This window comes from Scyliorhinus torazame, chromosome 21 (genome assembly GCF_047496885.1).
Source record: "Scyliorhinus torazame isolate Kashiwa2021f chromosome 21, sScyTor2.1, whole genome shotgun sequence".
In the NCBI taxonomy this organism is placed as follows: Eukaryota; Metazoa; Chordata; class Chondrichthyes; order Carcharhiniformes; family Scyliorhinidae; genus Scyliorhinus; species Scyliorhinus torazame.
Genome location: NC_092727.1, coordinates 7,241,786 through 7,264,979, shown reverse-complemented (window position 1 = coordinate 7,264,979; position 23,194 = coordinate 7,241,786). Strand labels below are relative to the sequence as shown.

General features: G+C 42.1%; 1 protein-coding gene across 1 annotated transcript in view; it reads left to right on the top strand.

Moving 5' to 3' along the window:
* The window catches only part of sorl1 (sortilin-related receptor, L(DLR class) A repeats containing), a 227,127-nt gene that overhangs the window by 2,917 nt on the left and 201,016 nt on the right, over nt 1–23,194 (top strand). Inside the window, exon 2 of the mRNA XM_072486394.1 lies at nt 22,213–22,329. Within this exon, the coding sequence (XP_072342495.1) occupies nt 22,213–22,329 (117 nt within the window). The remainder of the gene's footprint in view (nt 1–22,212; nt 22,330–23,194) is intronic.

Below are 23,194 nucleotides of genomic sequence, written 5' to 3'. Positions count from 1 at the left end.
TCACCTGGCCCCTGTTCTCTTTCCCCCCCCCCCCCCCCCCCCCCCCCCCCCCCATCACTGTCTTGCCTTCTCCACATTTGCTGCCCAATAGTAATGCAACAGATTTGGGAAAGCCAGCCCCTCTTCCCACCTCTGCTTTTGCAACAGGCACCTTGCCTGCTCTCACATTTGAGATTATAGCATGTACTTTCCGAAAAAAGGCCTTGGGGAGGAAAATCGGGAGGGACTGAAACACAAACAGGAATCTTGGCAGCATGCTCATCTTCACCACCTGCACCCTTCCCGCCAATGTCAGGTGTACTGCATTCCCCTTAACCTCCTCCACCTACCCTGTCAAATTCCACTTATGCATTGTGATCTGCTCATGCGTTACCTGAATCCCCAGGTTACAGAACTGCTCCCTTGCCATTGTAAATGGCAGTGCCCCCAGCTCTCTTTCTCTCTCTCTCTCTCTCCTTCCCCCCCCCCCCCCCCCCCCCCCACCGGCCCCACTGTAAACTGACTCAGAATCTCTCCTCGTAAGTCAGTTCTGCCATCCCAAGAATTAGTTTGGTAAACCTTTGCTGCGCTGAGCAAGAACATCCTTCCTCAGATAAGGAGACCAAAACTGCACGCAGTATTTCAGGTGTGGCCTCACCAAGGCCCTATATAATTGAACATAGATGTTTAGCTCCATTTTCAAAATTAAGATGAAGGTGCACAGGTTTCACTTGGGAATGCTGTCAAAAAACATATGAACTTTAGCTGTATATCACTACCCGAGGCAGTGATAAAGACAAAAACATTTATTTAAAAAAAAAGGTACTTGGAAGGGCTGTAACCTACAGGTTGGATTGTCACTACTTGTACACTGATACAGACACTATAGTTGTAAGTTACTGTTGTAATGTTCTATGATCTTGTGATTTGCTTGCAATATTAGTCGCAAGAACTTGATTTTGTTAGATATTGGACTTTAAGAACCAAGAAGTGACTTCTGCATAGCACATTATTAAACTTCCCTATAATTATTATTTGAGAATAGTACAATATTCTGGAAATATTGTTTCAGTAGCAGCCGTGACCCCCGTGCTGATGGAGATTTTTTTTGACTTGTGTCTCTATGGGCTCCAAGTCCTGTCATCTGATCAGGAATGAATTTCATTTTCATCAGCAGTAAATTTGAACAAGTGCTGATTTCCATGTAATATTTAAACCAGAAATAAATGTAGGGGAAAGGGCTGATTAATCCAAATATGTGGAATGGCTGTTTCTGTACAATAAATTTTGTAAGTGCTTCAATAATTTTTGTAAGTGCTTGCACGTACAGACCCGAAGGCCTGAATGGCCTCTCCTATTTTCTATAATGTAGACATTAAGAAAAATGCATTATTTAAATGCAAACTATAAGGATTGAGGATTATTTGAATGAGTAACTCACTCTTAACAGGGGTGGTTTCTTGTTCTTTAAAAATGCATTTAACTAACAAATTTCCTGACCGCAATTTGACAAGCCATTTTCAACTTGCATGACCTCGCCCTCTCTGGTTTTAACCTCTTCCAGAAGCTCTAAATGCCTGTCCGCACCCTCTACGATACCAAATCTCATCTCCTGTTTATTATCTTCTCTCTTCTCACTGGTTGAGACCAACATTAGCCTCCGGCAGTGACGAGAGCTTTCAAATGTTCTCTCCCCAAACTTTATCTTACTATATCTCTTTTGCGAGCCCCCTGAAACGTATCTGTTTGATCATCACCCATAATCCCCACCTGCTTCCCTGCAACTGTGAAATGCTTAAGGACGTTTGCTAGGTTAAAGATGCTACATGAATACAAGCTACCGTTAAGCGAGGATTACTGTGATGCTGCAGGTAGGGATTCCCTTGAGCTTTGACCTAATTCTGAAATGATGATCCTACTAATGTTAAAACAGCAATCTTGAGCTCCAAGCTACTGAACCTTTAGTGTGTGTGTGTCCTTATTCTTTGCCTGTGAGCATCTAGATTGTAAATGTTTTGGTGCCATGGCAATAGTGGAAAACAGTTCAATTTGCTGAATTCTGCTCTTCGTCGTGGCTCCTATGATGAACCAAAAATGATGGGTAATTTAACTTAAGGTGCTTTTACGGGAAGCTGACAGAATTGGGATTGGACCTATTTCACACTGGGACTATTGGATTCTATTTTACACTTGTTTCTTCATTGCAGTATCCAGTGCAAACAGCAAACCATGTTAATAACTGCTGTCTCCAATGTTTTATTGAACTGGTGACTGTGTCAAAATGTTAATTTTGTTTCTGCAATGCAATAGTTCTCGCAGTAACATTTCTTGTTGGATTTTGTTTCAAATTTTATTTTAAATTCGATTCATAAAGCAATTAATTACACTTTTGTTTAGATGGAGATTGCTTGGTAATTGGTAATAGTGAAGATACCCTACTATCCGGAAGAATTTCAATCTGAGTCAGTTTATAGATACACAACATCAAAACGTGTATTATAAAATATCATATAACTTGTATTTATATGGGGCGGCACAGTGGTTAGCACTGGTGCCTCATGTGCTGAGAACGCAGCTTCGATCCCACCCCTAGGTAACTGTCTGTTTGGGGATTCTCCCCTTGTCCCCTTGGTCGGCGCTAGTTTTTTTTTTGTTGAGGAAAGCTTTTAAAATTAGGCATAAACACAGGAGTCAAGTGAGGGAGTTCTGAGGGCAGCACGGTGGCGCAGTGGTTAGCACTGCTGCCTCACGGCACCGAGATCCCAGGTTCGATCCTGGCTCTGGGTCACTGTCCGTGTGGCGTTTCTCCCTGTGTTTGCGTGGGTTTCGCCCCCACAACCGAAAGATGTGCAGGCTAGGTGGATTGGCCATGCTAAATTGCCCCTTAATTGCAAAAAATGAATTGGGTGTTCTAAATTTTAAAAAAATGAGGGACTTCCAGAAAGTGGGTTTGGGTATGTTGAAGGTGCTGCTGCAAGAAGGAGAGAGAAACGATACCAAAAGACAGAGATTGAAGACTGGAGGATGTAGGGTGAGGCTGTTGAGAAATATCTTTAAAAAATTTCCATGTTGTCTGGGGGAGACATGGGGACAGGGTATAAGTTTAGTGAGGAGAGGTTGATGAGCAAGTGGAACATAGTGTAGATTAGGATATGGGTTGCAGAATTTTGGATATTCAGAGAGATACTGGAAATCCATGCACGAGAGACTGGTGTAGTGGTATTGTCACTGGACTAGTAATCCAGAGATCCAGGGGTCCTGGGTTCAAATCCCACCATGGCAGATGGTGAAATTTGAATTCAATACAAATCTGCAATTAAATGCTTGATGACCACAAAACATTGCTGATGTCGTAAAACACCGTCTGGTTCACTAATGTCCATCAGGGAAGGGACTCTGCCGTCCATGTGACTCCAGACCTTTAGAGTGATGTGGTTGACTCTTAACTGCCCCACTCTGAAATGGCCTAGCAAGCCACTCAATTCAAGGGCAATTAGGGATGGGTAGTAAATGCTGGCCCAGCCAGCAGCATGAACGAATAAAGAAAAGCATACTCTGACAGTGGCAGTCGTTCATAGTTGGAACTGGGGAAGGTATGAAGAGAGGGGAAAGTTATCCTATTCTTCAAATTTCATAGGTTTCCCTAATGATGACTGGGGTGTGAGATGTGTTTTGTTCTACTGCAGAAATTCATCATTTTAAAAATAAATTTACCCAATTTAGGGGCAATTTTAGCATGGCCAATCCACCTACCCTGTACATTTTGGGTTGTGGGGGAGACACCCATGCAGACACATTGAGAACGTGCACGCTCCACACGGACAGTGACCCGGGGCTGTGATCGAACCCGGGTCCTCATCGCTGTGAGGCAGCAGTGCTAACCACTGCGCCACCGTGCTGCCCCAGAAATGTATCATTATTGGAACCAGTATGAATATTGTGGTGTGTTAAAGGAAAAACTGGAGAAATATTAATCCATGCTTTTAAAAATTAAATAGTAGTTGGTGAGTAAAGTCAAAATAGTTGGCTGACTTTAAAGTTAGAACTTTAATAAATTATTGTCAGAGGAAGAAAAAGACTTGAAACGCTGGAAGTATCACTAAAGATGCACAGGACTAGAAAGTCCTAGATTTCATCCTTGACTTGTTCTGTGCAAGTTGATCTGAACATTTGGGGCACTGGTGTCTCTGGACTGGGAAGGAATTTAAAAAAAAAAGAACCAAATTCCTGGACTTGATCTTATCCAGTGAGACCTGTGCTGAAAATCTGTATTCTTGGTTAATGGATGAGAACCAGATTGCGCTGAGCTCCAATGCCCTCAGTAACCTGCTGACACACTCTGTTTGTTTAGCTTCCAGGTGAGGAGTGGCACAGGGCCTCTGGAAGCTGTGATGAGAGTCAGCAGCTTCAGAAAATGAGAGAAATTGTTTGGTGGGAAAATACAAACTGCAAATTGAAGAAAGCACGTTTTAAATTTAAAAAATGGGTGTCAGTTTTTCTTACAAATGTCTTGTAGTCAATATGTAGAAGCATTAACTTTGCTTTATATCATAATAAACAACGATGTAGAAATCAGGATAGGACATTCCGTACATCTAGTTTTATTTAGTTCTTTATTCCAGACCTTGCCAAACTACGTGGTTTTGCACCTAGTCTTTTGTTCAGTCCAGTGATGGACTGATCCAAGATCCAAGAACAAGACCCAAGTCCAAGTGAGAAAAATATTAATCTTGGTTGAATATGTAGGTCTGACAAAAGCTGCTAAAATTATTTGTGTGGGCTATAACAACTTCTTCAAAGTGTAACAACCTGGCATTCCTGCTGCCTTTTCAGCGGAGTGTGACGGGAAAGGAGGGGATGGGTGGCTGGACTGGGGGGGGTGCTTGGCTGGATCAGGGCAGGTGGCAGTGGCAATAGGGCATGATGTGGGCAGTGGCGGATAAGGGGAAAATGCAGGTGGCAGAGGTCACATGTTTGCAGGGGTGAGGTTACACGGGTGGACAACTGGCAGGAGGTATGCAGATGGGAGTGGGGTGATGGGAGGGATGGTGTGGTGGGTCGATGTGGACATCGGGGGAGTGATAGTGAGGTTCACGGATAGGGATAGGGCTAGTGCAGTGACGGGAGAGAGAGTTATGGGAGCAGCAATAGGTTTGTGGGTTGGAGGGGAGTGGTGTGGTGTGGGCACAAGGAGTGGCTGGCTGTTGTGGGGAGGGGGGGGGTGTTGTGGATTGGGCACAGGTGGGAGTGGCGCAGCTGGGATGGTACAGTGCTGGCTTTAGTGGCATGTGGAGGCAAAGTATCTGAAGGGATGTTGATGCACTCTGGAATGGTTGTTGCACAAACCAGCCGAGGTACTGACTGGGGCAGTGTGTTGTGCGGGTGAGACTGGGAATTAGCTGTGGGGGTGAGACTGGGAATTAGCATCAGGCGCAGGGATGGCATGTTGGAAAGTGGATGACAAAGAATGAATGGGTGGGATAGAGTTGATGAGAGAGTGGTGAAAGGGACAAGAAGGCTGTGTCAAGAAAGGGATAACTCTGGAAAGGTTGAATCATATGGGATGGTGATTTAATGAAGTATTGTTACAATTAAGATTTAATGAAGTGTTTTGTGGATATTAATCGCATATTGTCACAAGTAGGCTTCAATTAAGTGACTGTGAAAAGCTGATAGTCGCCACATTCCGGCGCCTGTTCGGAGAGGCCGGTAGGGGAATTGAACCCACGCTGCTGGTCTTGTTCTGCATTACAAGCCAGCTGTTTAGCCCACTGGTTGCTGGTAATATGCTCATGATGATTTACTGCTGGAAGAGATTGCTCCAATCAGAGGCCACTTGAGGATGCAAACGGAATATTTTGCTTAGACTTTAACACAGAAGTAGAAACTGGAATCTTGAGTGTGACTGAAATTTTCTATTCAATTGTGAGCGTTTTCTCAGCAAAAAGTTATTTTTTTCGTAGACCCTGCAAAGGTGCAGTAAATCCTATGCTGTTAGGACCCAGAAATGCCATCTGTAATAAATGGTCAGGCTCCGGGGGAATCTGGCATTCTACTTAATTACCTTTTGAGGATCAGGGAATATTTATGATGAATTTTCTTTTGGGAAATTAAAGCTGCCAGCTTTGCATTGATGCTAATGTTCCGGTGTAAATCTGAAATTGGGAACCAATCTCAACCAATTCTGGAAAGTGGAATCTTGCACTTTGGATTGGTGCCACATCGTTTGATACTGAAGGAGTAATCAAAGTAGAAAGATCTCTGGTGTTTGCTTCTTTTGAAGCTTGGAAACAGATTAACTGCAGATAGGTTAGTCTAACATGGCCTGCACTAGGAGCATGCGTATACCACTGTCCTGGTACACAGGTCTGTGAAGTTGCAGCTTGGCACTTTAAAACACAATTTCTGGTTGAAACCTGAACAGCAGCTCAGTATTACTACTTTTAAAAAAGGCTGCCCACTTTAGTGTAGGAGTGATTGCTTTTACATCCCTTCAGGTGCATTGTGAACATTGTAAAAGCATCTTAAATGTCTAAGTATGTGAAGTTGAGTGTAGAATTTGTGGAAGGAAGACATTTGGTGGATTGAGTAATGCTTTCCTTCTTGCATTTTTGAGCATTAATGGGAATTGTTTTCAAATGCTAAATTTTGCCAGTTTCAACGTTGCTGTTTTGTGCTCAATTTGACAGTTTAATTTTTAAAAATAAACTCTGCTCTCTTGCTGTATAACCAGAGTTTGTCCAGACAACTCTCGACTACAGTACCAATAATTTAGAATGTTTTGTTTTTTCATTCATTCATTCATGGATGTTAGTGTCAGTGGCGTAGCTCTCGTTTGTTGCCCATCCCTAGATGCTACAACTGGGGCCCATCCCCAGATGCTACAACTGGGTGACTTTTTAGGCAATTTCAGAGAGTCAACCATGTTACTGTACATCTGGAGTCACAAATATAGGCCAGACCAGGTGGGTTTGACAGATTTCTTTTCTGGAACAACATTAGTGAATAAATCATTGATGGTGTCATTACTGGAAACTAGCTTTCAATTCTAGATTTTTATTAATTGAATTAAAATTCCACCAGCTGCCAGGGTGATATTTGAACTAACTGACCCCAGAGCATTAGCCTGGACCTCTGGATTGCTCGTCCATTGACCATGATATAATGGTAGATTTCCAAATTAGGATGGTGTTTACAATTTTTAAAACATTCTAAAGCTCTTTGTTTGATAGGTTTACATTGCGTGATTTATAAGTAAATGCAGCAAAATTGCCAAATGGGTAGATACTACTAGAGAAGTAGCTGATTGATTTTTCTGCTTGAGGAATGAATGGTTTTAGTTCTGAAGATGATGGACTTTGCCTTTAAAATCATCGTTGAAAGCACGGAAGTTGACTGTTTATCGTACAGCGCTATTCAAATATATTCATTTCACGATTACTGTGAAACTGACATGTTTACTTTTGTCTTTTCACTTTTGTGTATGTTTGTGCATGTATCTGTAATTTATGTTGGATTTGGTAATTTCTCGCCACGAAACTGAGCAATTTTTGAACAATAAGCTAAAGAGCGAAAAACTTCAAGCATTAAATATGCAAATTCAAATATAGAAACACTAGATTGCAGTTTTTCTTTTTTGTAAGTGTTGCTATAGTCTGTTTCTTAAAATACACTTATTAAATTAACTCAGATTTATTTATTATGGATAAGTGCTAAATGAAGTGACTGAATAAGGCAAATAAGTAATGGGAATATAAGATAGATTTTTATTAATCTACAAGACACTGGAAATGGAAACATAAAATGCTGGAAAAACTGATCTGGCAGCATCCGGGGCTGCAGTTGAAAGGGCATGCTGCACCCAAAAGCAGCGCACTGCGGATTGGCATGGCTGACAGAAGCCGGGAAACCCCGCTCCTGGGATCTACCCAGCTCTCTCAACCTCATGGGATCTAACCCATTGTGGGTGGGATGACATTTTGGCAAATCTACATATTAGAGCGAGACAGCTAGTCTCACTGTAATATGCAGCTTTCCGAGATATCCAAGGTGTTGGCATCTATCCCCTTCGAGACCTCGGGAGACTGCTGGTCTCCACAAACGGGAACCAGACGGAATGGCACTCGGGGGTTTCCCAGGGCATTGGAGGCCCTCTGTTTCATGCCCGCCCGATACCTTTGTGCAGTGGTGATTGGTCTGGGATAGTGCATTTTTAGGGTGGGGGGTGGGGTTCGGGGATCGCTTCAGGGGCTCCAGAGATTGGGACCATTTAAAAATGGTGTACTGATCTCTCGCTACAACTGAGAGGCGAGTGGGGCTAGGTGCACAAAATGGGATTACCCATGGCCTCGGCCATGCTCTCCATGCTGAGGCTCCCTATCTAACCTGGGTGCCGTTTTATAGCATTGTGTTTCTCGGTGCTGTGAACGCCAGGAAACACACGGTTAAACATGCTCGCAATGGGACTTTCCATTTGGTTAAATCCTGCCCAATGATTCAAGCCTGCGTGTGACACTTCAGAGCTCTCCACAGATCTGGTCAAACCTGCTGAGTTTCTCTCCCCCCCCCCCCCCCCCCCCAGATTTTCAGCATCTGCAGTGTTTTGCTCTTATTACAGTAGGCAATGAATTTGGGAGACTTGTGGCTTTCAAATCAAACCAAACGTCCCTGTATGTGAAAACTGTAAATGAAGCAAACATTTTGCATTTTAATATAACAATGTCTGAGGTGGTTCACATGAGAATTAAAAAGAAAAATCTGGATGTAGCTAGAAATAGTAAGCTCACGTGTCAAAATTACTGAATTTGTACAAAGCTCTAGTCCAGCCTTTACCTGGATTTGTCTACTTTAATATGTAAATAATATGTTTGTACTGGGCAGGTCTTTTGAGACATTCAAAATCCTAATTTGAACCTTTGTTTCCCGTAAATGTTTCTCAACAAGGTGTGTGAAAATATAGTTTAGATGTATTTACTTTTCATGGAGTCTGTTAAATATATGAAATGGGCTGCCCAAAGAGGTAAGCTAGTTGGATGTTCTAGCCAAATTTGACAGAATTGGTTAAATGTTTGGCAGAAAACATGATTGTGGTGTGGGAGATGGATCCAACATATGGTCTTTTTCAAATCTTGAGGGGACAGACTAGCTATAATGATCTGTACTTATCCTGTATTTTTCAAGGAATGTGATAGTCTAAGTTTCAGGCTTCTGAACATAATCCAAAAGTAGGGATAATGATTACTCTTTGGTTATGTTGAGAAATATTCTCATTCTCTTATTTTCTCTGATATTTTGCTGTTGTGGGGACACCATCAAGCAAAACCTGTCTTTCTCAGCAGCACATGTTTGTATCCATGTCATATATTTAATACTATCTATTTCCATTCTCTTCTTCCTCCTCCAAAAAGAAAAGTCCAGTGAAGACCGATCCAGCATCACAAATGTTCACTTAATCCAGCATCACAAATGTTCACTAGGCCAGAGGAGGAAAGGGGGGGAAAAGCAACATGGAATGACATTAAGTCCTGCCAAATGTTTATTTCACTGAGCTTCCATGTATTAAAATTTGGAATATAATGGGCTGGATTTTCCAGTTCCCCAGCCACTTGTTTCTCTGCAGCATGCTGTTCACTAGTGGTGGGGACTCTATTTTCCTGCCTTTTTTCCCATTGTAACCACCTGATGCCGCTGGGTACCCCACGGACGTTGGTTCGTTGCCAGCGGGAGAAGTGAATTGCAACGATTGGAGAATTCCAGCCAGGTCTAAAGTGGCAGGCAGTGAAGTTGTGCTTGGTGCTACAGGTCATTGACATGTCATTAAGAAAACTGATTGATTGATTGATTGATTTGATTTATTGTCACATGTACTGAAGTGCACTGAAAAGTACTTTTCTGTGGCTGAGGGAACATATACAGTATGTACATAGTAGACCAAAGAATAATCAACAGAGAACATGATTTGTTACAGTGCGGAACAAGGGGCCAAACAAAGCAAATACTTGAGCAAGAGCAGCATAGGGTGTCGTGAATAGTGTTCTTAGAGGGAACTCCTCAGTTCGAGGGGGAGTCGTTGAGGAGTCTTGCAGCTGTGGGGAAGAAGCTGTTCCCAAGTCTGGATGTGCGGGTCTTCAGACTTCTGTACCTTCTGCCTGATGGAAGGGTCTGGAAGAAGGCAATGCCTGGGTGGGAGGGGTCTCTGATAATGCTATCTGCCTTCCTGAGGCAGCGGGAGGTGTATACAGAATCAATGTGGGGGTGGCACAAGGATAATCCATTTGTAAGCTGCATGTAGAGAACCTCTGGTTCTTAACTGTCTGGGGGTGGGAGTAATTTATTTATAATCAGCTTCTTGATGAGTGGTGCAAGGGATTGGTAAACCATTTTGAAAAATTTCATCAAATATTGCAATTAATTGCAGATTTGAAAAAATTGTAATGGTCTCTGACTGTCGGAGTAAATTTCAGTGATCAACCTTTCCTGTGCACACCCCCACCCCCCTTCTCATTCGGAAGGCAGTGACTTGTACAGAGTTATAGGACCATGTATTCATATGGGCACCAGCAATCTTCCTAGACGTTAACATATTTTGGCAGACAATGCAACTGGAGGATATGAAGCCAGATCTCAATCCTGCCCTCGACCACCTCCCTTCCAGCAGAAGATCATTGACTACCTGGGATCAGGGGTGTAAAGCCTTAGTTAGGTTTTTGTAAACTGTTTATTGTTACTATAGCAGAGACTTTCCTGGTGTGCAAGGCTTAGTTGCACAGATGATATTTGAAAACTAATTACCCCACTGGTGCATTTGCTTTTGAGGAGCATTTCCATCTGATGGAAAAAGCGCTGACTCATGTCTTGTGCAGTAGGGTTAATTGATGTCTGTAGAAAATCTTGCTTCTCCAGTAGTTGTGAAACTACTCTTTGCCTCCTTCAAATTTAGCCAAACCTGCTTTTTTTTATATATAGTGTGTGTATGAATTGTATGCCAGTTTGTGATATAGAGCAAGGCCGACAGTGCAGGTTCAGTTCCCTTATCGGCTGACGTTATTCATGAAGCCCCTGCCTTCTCAACCTTGCCTGAGGTGCGTGGTGGTTCTTGGGTTAAATCGCCACCAGTCAGCTCTTCTCTCTTCTTCTTTCCTCTCTCCCCCCCCCCCCCCACACACACGCAAAGGGGAAAGCAGACTATGGTAATCTGGGACTGTGGTGACTTTACAGCTGTTTGGAACGGTGAATCACTTAATGGCACAGAAGAAGACCGTTTAGCCTATCTGGTTCATTGCAGAGCAATCTAGTCAGTCCAACTCCCTGCAGCCCTGCAAGTTTATTTCCTTCCAATGTCCATTCGATTTCCTTTTTCAAATCATTTTCTGCTCCAGCATCCTCCTAAGAACAAGGCAGCACAGATACAGTCCCATCGGCCCTCCAAGCCTGTACCAGTCATGATACCAACCTTGGCCAAAACCCTCCGTACTTCCTTGTGCTGTATCTCTAATACCCATCCTATCCATGTATTTGTCAAGATGCTTTTTAAACATCATTAATGTATCTGTTTCCACAACCTCCTTGGCAACACATTCCAGACACTCCACTCGCTGCATTTAAAAAATAAAAAAAAAAACCTGCTTCGCACATCTCCTCTAAACTTGGCTCCACGACCTTCAACCTATGCCCCCTGGTGACTGACCCCTCCACCCACTCTATCCATGCCCCTCATAATCTCTTGTCGTTGGCAGAGTTCAGGTCATTATCACTCTGCATAAGAATTTCTTCCTCGCTTTCCACCTGAATCTCTTGCCCAGAATCTTAAATCTGTGTCCCCTAGTCTTTGTACCAGCAGCACAGGGGAAGAGGTTTTTTTCTTGTCACATTTGATTTGTTATTTTAAAAAAATATATTGGAAATTAAGTGCTAAGCTTGGGTGAAGTGGACAAGTTATTTAAAATACTCAACATAAATGTAGGTAACATTCACAGTTCAAATAATAAGGATTATATTTGAACTCTCGCTCCCTCCATTATTCTATGATGCCTGATGAGAAAAGATGACCAAAAGGGTGGTTATCGGATTTAGGGAGATGGTAGAATAATGGTGATATTACTGGACTAGTAATGCTAGTTTGCCAGAGGTTGTTTGCCTTGTTTGTGAAAGGGAGGAAATAGCTGCCAGTTCGGAAAAATAAGTTTTCCCTAAAATAAAATTAACCATTTTCCTGTTTATTCAAAGATAGCTATCCTTTCTCCATCACCAGCTACCCCACAAAGAGCTGGAAATTTGATAATGTTGAGCTGTGTTTCTCTCCATGGAAATATGTCTGTCTGTATTAATTTCTCTATCTCTATTTCCAGCAGTTGTTGAGTTCAAACAACAACTTTTATTTGTGCCTTTGATGCTTGCGTGTTAGCAAAATGTTACCGAACCACTAATATTCAGGCATGATTTATTAATTGAGAAATTGTACAGAAGCAAGAGACTAGATGTACAGTCTAAGAATTGCATGTGTTTCAACACAGTGGGAGTTAAAAGCTCTTCCATGTTTCAGTAAATTTTGACCATCTCTGATTGAATCATTTATATTGATAAAATTTCCATGGCATTCCTCTTCCATTGGAATAGGCTGTATAAAGCGCACATGAAACAATAAGATATAGTTCTTGGCTTTCTGGACAGATGTCATCGAGTGGCTGATTGTTTCGAACACTTGAGTAGAAGTGATCAGTGGTCTCTAGGCTAGAAGAATAAAGCACCAAATATAAATAAAAATTCAAATAATGTCCGGCAAACAAAATTTAAGGTTGGGAAATTGAGAAAGGCAAAGGGAGGGAGATAAGAGACAGTGGGGAAAAAAGATACTTTAAAAATAAAATTTATTCTGAATGAGACTCAATTTTATGTTTAAAGGATTAGTGAGTTGTTCAGCATTATTAAATATTAGGCCTTGTCTATAATTTAGATGTTTGTAACTTTCAAATTCAAGACTTTCATTCAATAATTTCGGATCCCATTTCTCTTGGATCCACCTTGATTATTCTGCCGACTTGCACTTCCTCTAGATCATTTTGTTTCATTACTTTTACTTGTACCATGGTCCCTTTTTTGAGTTAATCCCTCTTAGCCTCCACCTTATCACTGTGCTGCATCTATGCTTGCTTGAAATATGACCTACATTGCTCCCGTTCCTTATACTACTTTTAGTATCGGGGAGATAGAAGCCTGCGACAATTTAGGGAGGAGCTCCCCCTCCCATCCTTCATTATACACCTTCAACAGCAGCCCCAAACATTTTTGTAGAACTCTACCGGGAACACTGAATACAGAGTCGGCCATCCCCGCCAGCAACGTCTTGTGTAGCACAAAAAAAATCATTCCGGGAGTACACCCGGTCCCGTCCCCCCAAATTGACTGTTGATTTACACAAGACTTGCCAGACTCGTGCTTGTTCTCAATCCAGGAAGTGTTTTGAGGCTGCTTGATCTTCATTCTAACTGTCCTGTTTTGGATTTGTTTACTTCTGCTGGCTTGCAGCATTTATTCTAAGTGATTGAGCTGGCCTTCTCTCCATAGTGTTTTGCTGTTTTCTTTGTATGAAATCTATTATCACCCAAGCTGCACATCATTTTAGCAGGTAAGTAGAAGCCAAAGAAGGACACAGCAGTGAAGCATTCTGACCTTTTAATTTTGTTACCATTTTACCAACAAAGAAACTATATTAAAGTACACATGTATCTATATTGTAAAATCGATTTTTCCTTTCCTTTTCAATCTGTAAAGAGCAATTCGAGTTTTAAAAATCTGCAACAAGGCAATTGAGTTCACTTTGATGACAGCAATTATTACCATTTCGAAGTGTAGGTGATTTAAGTGGCCGGATGACACACGTTTTGTTTTTTCATCACTTTCATTTTCCTCTTGCTAATGAATCAATTTCATGATTTTGACGAAGAGGGAGTTTTTTTTTTTCCAGTTGTACATTGTACCCCTACTTCTAAAATCTCAGCGGTGCAAGAGCAGAATTCAATAAATGAAGGCCGTGCCAGCGATGTCCACATGCAAATTCATGCCGTCAGTATTTATTGCTTAAATTATTACATATAATTAATCAATCATAACTTAACCATCTGTCATTCAATTTATTTTAGTTCAAGTGTTTGTATCTGGCAGCATGAAGGAGTTAATGTTATTAATGCTTAACTACATTTTGTTTGGCTCTACTGATATTGATTTTGCTCTCTATATACTTCAGTAACTCATCCAAATGAGCAACAACAATTGCATCATTTGCATGTGCTTAATATGTGCATATATCAACAAATTATCAGAAACTAAGATTGTTGAATTAATGATATTAGGTGAGAGGTGAATAAACGCATGGTCAAAGGTGGGTTTTAAGGAAGTACGTATGGTCAAAGGTGGGTTTTAAGGGGGTTCTGAAAGGAGGAAAGTAAATTTGAGAAGTATGTGATCAGACAAAGCGAGATTAACATACCGTGGCAAATACTAATATTTTTTATAGCCACTGGGCAATAATTGAAGTGAAGAATCTCAAGTTCCCAAATTAGAGAACCAAATGTAGCACTACCATCTTCTAATGGTAAGATTGTAACCGGCAACCTCCAATTTGTAGAGTATTTATTTCCCCATTTTTGCCTTTATTATGAGAGTCCACAACCTCATGCTGCATGTTGTTCTATAAAATACATGTAGATAATGCTCATTGCTCTTTCTAAATTCTAAACTGAACAAAGACCTTTAAAATAGCTGAAACTATGTCATGACCCCTGAACAAAAGAAACTACTTGGCAGCTTTAGAAAATCTGTCACCTTGCTACCTCTGAAAGACCCTCGGTGGACTGTACAGCTCAACTTTGCCATCCGTATTTAATAACCCAGGCTGGCCAGAAGGCAATTAATTATTTAAGTCAAAGACCCCACAACCTTCCTTCAATTCCTAATGATTTGAGACATGTACTGGTGATTGGAATAAAGATGATGGATTCACATCCTTTTTCAAAGATGGTGGAGAGATGGGACCCATGTGGCATGGGTCTTTGGCTTGTGGAACAAGTAATATTTCCTTGCTGAACTGCAGTGGCTCAGTCTGCTATTTACCATCGGACTAGCGGCCTGGCAGCAAAGGTACTCTGCCGAGGTTGAATACCTGTCCCTACCTACACTGCTTCATCACCTACAAGACTTCCCTGCGTGCCTATCTCTTCTTGTAAAGTCAATACCAGTGTAAAAGGGAATTCTATGACATGGTTTTCAGCCTTCCAACCTCCCATGAACAAATACCACATTGGACTTGATTCTGGACTCCGGATCCCACCCAGTATTCTTCTCTTTGGTCTCTGTACTGTAAATCATCCTTTCAATCCCTCCATCTGAGGGTGAGGGGACATTATGAACTGTGTTTGTGCAAATAAAGTAACCCTTTACATTCATCTTGTCTCCAGCTTGCTTTGGGGTTATTGCTAGAAAAATTTGGTCACACCAGAACAGAGGAGCTGGGAAATATGCCACTGCTTATAAAGAGGAAAATAAATCAAAACATTTATGGACAGGCGGTGAGGAGAACCTAGTGCCTTTTCAATTAAACACCCCCAGGTCGAACACTATTTAAACTGATGTTCCTTTAGCCATTACTAAAATTAGCTAAGATATCAATTTGAGCCATCGACCATTTTCATGCCAATGTCATACTTCATTTGTCTGTGTATTTAAATTTCACAAACTATTATCAATGATCCAATCCCTATGTCTTCCAAGTCTGCACCTGTATTTGTGAATTATTATACAGCTGACCCAGAATACTGACTTTCTATTAGCATTTTAGCAGTCTGGTATCTGGCAATATTAACAATAGTTAATTGTTTAGATCTGATCTGTGTCTCTTGTACTTTTAATGCTCTTTCCTCTTTTGATTTAATAAAATGGGGAAAGATGCATACAACATTAAGTCAATAGTACAATTAAGATTCTAGACAAATTATTTTGCTCTGGCAGTCGTTTTGTTTCCCACCGCCACCACTAGTTTTCCATTCACTGTCTCTGATACAAAAGCGGTTTGAAAATACACAGGACAGTATTCCACAGTCCCTCCTAATGCTTGTTGGGTAACTGCTTTATCTTCAATCTCGGTTTAATCTCTGAAAAGTACATTGTTTCCAAGGCTAGTTGAGACGGACTGAAACAGTAATAGTAAACCTCATTCCTAGATGACGTCTAAATGATCAGTTTTAACAATTTTGTTTTTTTTACCCTTTTTATAATATAATTAATCAAATTCTGTTCTTTGAACAATCCAAAGTTCTAGTTAATTTTTTGATTCCTTTTAAATGTCCAAATCCTTCACCCCATTTGACAATTTGCTCTTGCAAGTCTTGGAGTAAAACACTTGAGGACAAAATACGTTTGATGGAGAGATTCCATCTTCATGTATCCCTTTTTGAACTGTTGAAAGTTCCACTGGGAGTATTCCGTTTCACTACAGATAACCCTCAGCACTTATCCAAGATAAATTGATGAAAATAGTATTACTCAAGAGGCCAATTCAGTCTGTTTTGTTTCATTACAATACAAACAAAAGATTAAGCAGTGATAGAACTTTCTATTAATGAGAAGTTGTCTAGAAAGAAGCATTGCTTGAATAAAGAATTGACCAATAGCATTTGAAGCATTCACTTCATTGATGTCCTTTTCATTCCAACAACCAGTCATGGGAATGAATTCTCTCTCTTTTCGTAGTAGATTCCAGTTGATGTGCGTCTTCAAGGTAATGACCACGTCCTAGAAAGATTATTGTCTCATTCTCATTTTGCTTGTGTTTCCACCCAATTTCTTTTCTTCTTTTCTTTTAATATACGTATTTGCTTTGTTCATGGAATGCAAGTGTGACTGGCAAGGCCACCTCCAAATTCCACTTTTCTGGTACTCCCTGCCACCCTCATCTCTTCCATTTTCCACATACTTCAGGATGCCCAAAACTCTTCAGCCATTATCCTATTCCACACCAAATCCTGCTCACCATCTCCAGTCCCTAACAAAACATAGAACCTCTTGGCAACCATTCCTTCATGCAAGTCATTAATATAAATTGGAAACAGAGGTCCCAGCCCTGATCTCTGGCACACAACTCGTTCTATCTTCCAATCTGTAAAGACCCATTTATGCCTACACTCTGCTTTTGTTAGCCAATCTTCTGTCCATGCCAATATGTTACCCCCTATACCATGAGCTTTTATTTTCTGCAATAACCTTTTGATGCGGTACCTTATCAAATGCCTTCTAAAAATCTAGGCATAGTATACTGCTGGTTCCCGTTTATCCACAGCACTTGTTACTTCCTTCAAGAACTCTAAAACATGATTTCCCTCTAACAAAACCATGTTAACTCTGCCTGATTACCATTAGTTTATCCAAGTGCCCTGCTATAGCCCCTTTAATTATAGCTTCTAACATTTTCCCTACAATCGATGTTAAGCTAACTCGCCTGTAGTTTCCTGCTTTCTGCCTCTCTCCCTTTTGGAATAATGGAGCATCTTCCAATTACTTCGGGATGGCACAGTGGTTAACCCTGCTGCCTCAGCACCAGGGACCCGGATTCAATTTCGGCCTTGGGTGACTGTGTGCATTCTCTCCCCATGTCTGCGTGGGTTTCCACTGGTTAGATGAGGTTATGGGAATAGGGAGGGGGAGTGGGCCTAAGGGTGCTCTGAGAGTAGGTGCTCACCTGATGGGCCGAATGGCCTCCTCTGCACTTGAGGAATTCTATGGTTCTAATGGCACCTTCTCTGAATCTAGGGAGTTTTGGAAAACTAAGACAAACGTATCAACTATCTCATGAGCCACTTTAAGACCCTAGGCTGAAGTTTATCAGGACCCGGGCACTTGTCGGGCTGTGGGGCAGCTGTGCTAACCACGGTGCCACCGTGCTTGGAACAATCCAATCTAGGGTCCAAGACACAGTTCAGGTCCCCACCCAAAATGGGCTGATGAGAGTCTAAATTGGGGAGTGAGGCTAGTGGGGTATTAATAAAATTCTTATTGTCTGAGTTTGGGGCGTAGATATTAACTATAATCACCGGCATGCCCGTCAGAGATCCGCAGACAATAACTTGTCGGCCAAAATCTTGGAGGTAGAAAACTGAACCGTTTCATGAATTAAAATTGCAACACCCCTGGCCCAACCATCAAAGCCCAATGAAAGACCTGTCCTACGCATCCTATTTGCAGCCTGGTTTGGTCTCTGACCCGAAAATGGGTCTCTTGCAAAAACTGTTTTTGATTTTGTTATTGAAAGATTTTCATTTTTATCACATACCTTAGTCAATTGTATATGCTGAGAGGAAAAAAATATAACAGCGATAGCCAAGCCCTCCAGTTGCTGGTCACAAGCAGGTCCTCTTAAGAGACTGGTGAATTGTCTTCATGTGTAGTCTCTGTCGGGCAATCAGGGAGACAAAGGGATTGGCATCGGCCCCTCCCAAAGAGAGCTCTGCCTGTTCCGACACCCAGAAGACCACCACCAAAGGGCATTGCTCCACCCTCCCCTCACTACCATGGGCAAGGCCTCAAAAAAGGTGGCCACCGCAGTACCTGACCAGTTTGGGGTAGGACCAGAACATGTGGGTGTGTTGGCCGGACCCCCCTGACACTGCTCACTTTTATCGTCCCAGGAAGAATCTGGCATGTGTTCTGGTCCGTGCAACACCTTTAGCTGCATTAGGCACATGAAGAGGTGGAGTTCATCCTATATAGTGCCTCGATCCAGCAGGGTCCTTGCCTTTTCTAACATTCGTTGGTACAAGTCGACGTCTTTGCCGTCCTCTAATTTGTCCGCTCCTGGTAACTGGGGGAACGTTACGGTTTCCTTGTGGAGGCAGTCCTGCAGTTGTAGGTATCGAAACTCGTTCCTTTCAGGAGCTGGAGCTTCTCTTTCCCCCCCCCCCCCCTTGAGTACTTGGCTGGGTGGATTGTGATTTAGGGAGGTGGCCATACAAAAGGTCTCCTCCATCTGCACCCATTTCCCCCTCTGGCTTTCTAAGCCACCCCTTCACCCTTTCTGCGTTTGCTGCCCAGTGGTAGAACAGGAGGTTCGGCAGAACCAAACCTTCCATGCTCCATCTTCTCTGTAGGACACTTTTATGAATCCTTGGGTTCACATGTGACCGTTTTACCAGCCCAGTCAGCCCCCTCACGTTCCACATGACCAGCCTGGTAGGGGGGCTCCCCCACCCCTCCCGCCCGCACGCCATACAACCGCATATAAAAAATAGTGGCAAAGCAAACACCTAATATTAAAATCTATTACTAACAAACCTAAACAAAGAAGTTCATTATCATTCTAAAAATACTATTAGAATGAGCTGCAGTTAACCCTTAAAAACCGCTCCCGTTAACTAACCCTTGGATTAGCAGGCAGGCTCTCGACTGGAGATAAGAAAACAAAATATCAAAACCTCATAAACCTTGTGCTCCAAAAGGGAGCTATATATTATCATATCAAACTGAGCCCACATAGAGCTATACCCCAACAGTGCAATAATTCAACATGCCCGTCACAGACCCAAAAACTCAACTACATCTTGCCTAACTTATGTTTTTTAACAATGCGTCAAAATAGTCTCCTTTTTAAAAGTTACTCCCGAGCAGGGTAGACCACACCAAACCAGACTCCACTTTTATACAGGGCGGCATTGGCTCTATTGAACTTAGTCCTCTTTGCCACCATCTTGGCACCAACGTCTTGATAGAACCTGATGGGGTGGCCTTCCTATTTAAGTCATGGTGTTCCTTTGCCCATCTTAGAACCCTCTCTTTCTCCTTCCAGCTGTGAAACCTCACTATCACTGCACGCAGTGGGTCCTCAGGTTGAGACCATGGCCAGAATGTAGGATGGGCTCGGTCCAACACCAGAGGGGATGAGTCCACCCTTGGGCACCATCGTACTGAACATACCTGTGAAGTACTCAGGTGATCATTGGGCCTTCCATCCCCTCTTGCAGCCCCACAATTCTAATATTTTGCCTCCTGGAACTATTCTCCAGGTCACTCCTCTTGGCCTTTAACGATTTGTCCGATTGAGGGAATCCAAGTGGCTCGATAAGGGCCGCTTCCATATCTTTGATCGTGGCTCCATGGGCTTCCATCTGAGCCACTTTAATGGGGGCCAAGGCCTCTTCCATTGATTTCCGGAGGTCCTCCGACTCAATTCGCTGGTGCTTTTCGAATTCCTTTGCCAAAATATTAGAAAGCACCTTGGCTGGTGCACCAGAGACTGACTCCTCCATTTTGCCCTCTGAACGCGAGAGACCTCCCACTCCATCGAAGAACTCTGCTTTCTACCTTCTTTCCTCTGACTTTTGGGTATTTCAGGCATACAGGATCCTTTTATTACATTAACCATGTGGATTTTGAAGGGAAAGCACCCTGTGGTACTAAGAAAATGGGCAGAAAGTACAGTACGCTAGCAGGAGCCACCTCATGTGCATCTTCCCCCTACATTATGCCACCAGAAGTCCTTGTTTATGTCACAGGCAACCTATCATGTTTTTCTCTCTCATTCCATTCTCATACAATGTAATTTGGAGTAGCGAATGTGATCTCTTTATTCACCAACTGGAGAGAGTGGGCGATAATCTAGAAGTGCTAAAGTAGCTCATAAAGCTTCCCAGGCAGCAACAGTTAGTGATCCTCATTTCCTTCTTTGCTCATGAAGATTAGGTTCGTGTTTGCTTGTTTTAGCTGTAAAACTGCTTTGAGAAGTCACACAATCTAAGATTTTTGGCTACAACGTTTTGCGATTTGATGGGGTGGCTGGCTAGAGGTAGGAGATGGAAGTGAGAAACTAAAACACACCTGTTTGGGAGAGAGGAGGAAAAGCTGACATCTTGTGATGCTGCATGGCTACTGTTGGAAAGCCTCCATAGTATCAGCTTGACATATTGTGCTCAAGTGAAGTTTGAATTCCCATGAGTCCTACCAAATACCAGTTCATTAGGACGAGCCTATGATCCCTTCCCTTGATGGATAATAGATGCATTTTTCATGATACCTTTTAACGTTTTGATATGTAACCAGTGACCAGGCTATTCTGCCCCGTCTTTTTGTTTGTTTTTGGGTTGTGGATGTCACTGGCAAGGCCCACCTTTGCCCTTGCCACGAGTGGCTTGCTAAGCCATTACCGAGGGCAGTTGAGTGTCAACCGCGTGTAGTCCAGAGTGGGTAAGGATGGCAGATTTTCTTTCTTTTCTAAAATAAATTTAGAGTACCCAATTATTTTTTTCCAATTAAGGGGCAATTTAGTGTGGCCAATTGACCCACCCTGCACATCTTTGCGTTGTGGGGGCGAAACATTAGCAAACACTGGGAGAATCTTCAAACTCCACATGGACAGTGACCCAGAGCCGGGATTGAACCTGGGACCTCGGTGCCGTGAGGCAGCAGTGCTAACCACTGTGTCACCATGCTGCCCCAGATTTCCTTAACCTAAAGGACATAAGTGAATCAGATGAGTTTTTACAACAATTCATTGAGACTTGACTCCATATTCCAGATTTATTAATTGATTTGCTCCCATGTTGAAATTTGATGTACCTCCGCGTATTAACCTGGGCCTCTGAATTACTAGTCCAGTACATGATCATTATGCTACTATTTTCCCCTTGTTATTAAGTGAGGAAAATCTCACCAGCATCACTCTTTTCAATAACCTGGTTACAGAGATATTTAGAGGCCCAAAACCTGTATGATCAGAGAGAAAAGAAAGGCTTGCATTGAGCCAGTGCCGTTCCCTTGCGACAACTGAAAATTGCTCTTCATCAAGGGAAAATAAAAAAGGTGGAAAGATCTGTGCACTTACATGTGTTTCTATGGAACATAACAATGTGCTGTGTGCACACTGGTTATCCACCAATTGAGAGAGATTCTATTTTACTTGCTGGTAATGGGTTATACCTTCTGCATATTTTCCTTGTCTTTGAGTACAGCACAAGTCTTTTTACTGCTGAAATATGGAATAATTTTTGTACTTAACTGACAAATGTCACTTAAAATTCTGTAGTGAAAATAGGAGACACAAAAACATTGGTACATTATAAAGTGTTATTAATTGAGCCTATTTTCTGTTTGCAAACTGGTGCTGACATCTGGCAATATTTGTAATGCAACTGCATTGTCTTTTTAGACCCTCCTGTACTGATTAAATATTAATGTTGCCATATGATTTTATTGTAGGTGAACCTCAATGATTCTCACAATCAAATGGTTGTCCACTGGGCTGGAGAAAAAAGCAAAGTGATAGTGGCACTTGCTCGGGACAGTCCAATCTTACAGGGACCTCACACCAGTTCTGTAAGTAAATTATTTTTTAAAAAGTCAGTTTTGGATTTCAAGATGGCCTATGTTGCCAATGATTACATTAAGATTATAGTCTGGAAGAACGCACAACTTCCTGACATCTATATTTAAAAAACAACAACTATGAGGCAGTAAATGCATTATTTGTAATGCGCTCCAGCTCAAAATTGTGACATATTGGCACATTTAATTACATTCTTATTAAATCCTAGACTAAGGCTTTTTTGTATACATTTGCATGGATTGTCGTAAAATCATATCTGGTTTGCAAATCATCTTTGGGTAAGAACAAAGAAAATGTACAGCACAGGAACAGGCCCTTCGGCCCTCCAAGCCCGTGCTGACCATGCTGCCCGACTAAACTACACTTCCTGGGTCCGTATCCCTCTATTCCCATCCTATTCATGTATTTGTCAAGATGCCCCTTAAATGTCACTATCGTCCCTGCTTCCACCACCTCCTCCGGTAGCGAGTTCCAGGATGACAGACTTTCTCCCGTAATCTGGTCTATACCTGTATGGCTCCAGACCAACAGGCTTCATGAAAAGGAAATAGTGTCTGATGTTTATTTGTAGTTTTTCCAGGTCTCAACCAGAATAGATAGAGGGGAACCAGTAGATGTGTTGTGTTTGGACTTCCAGAAAGCATTCAACCAGGTAATCTCCGCAGGATGGTAGGGACTGGGAACTAAACCTACCTGGTTATAAAATTTATAGGAGGGACAGAGTATATGGTCGAGGGGGTAGAGTAACCTTTGCTGATTAGAAAATACAATCACTTCAATGGTGAGAGGGATATAATGAGGGGAGAGCATCCAGTGAAGACCATATTGTGGGAACTGAAGAACAAAAAAGGATCT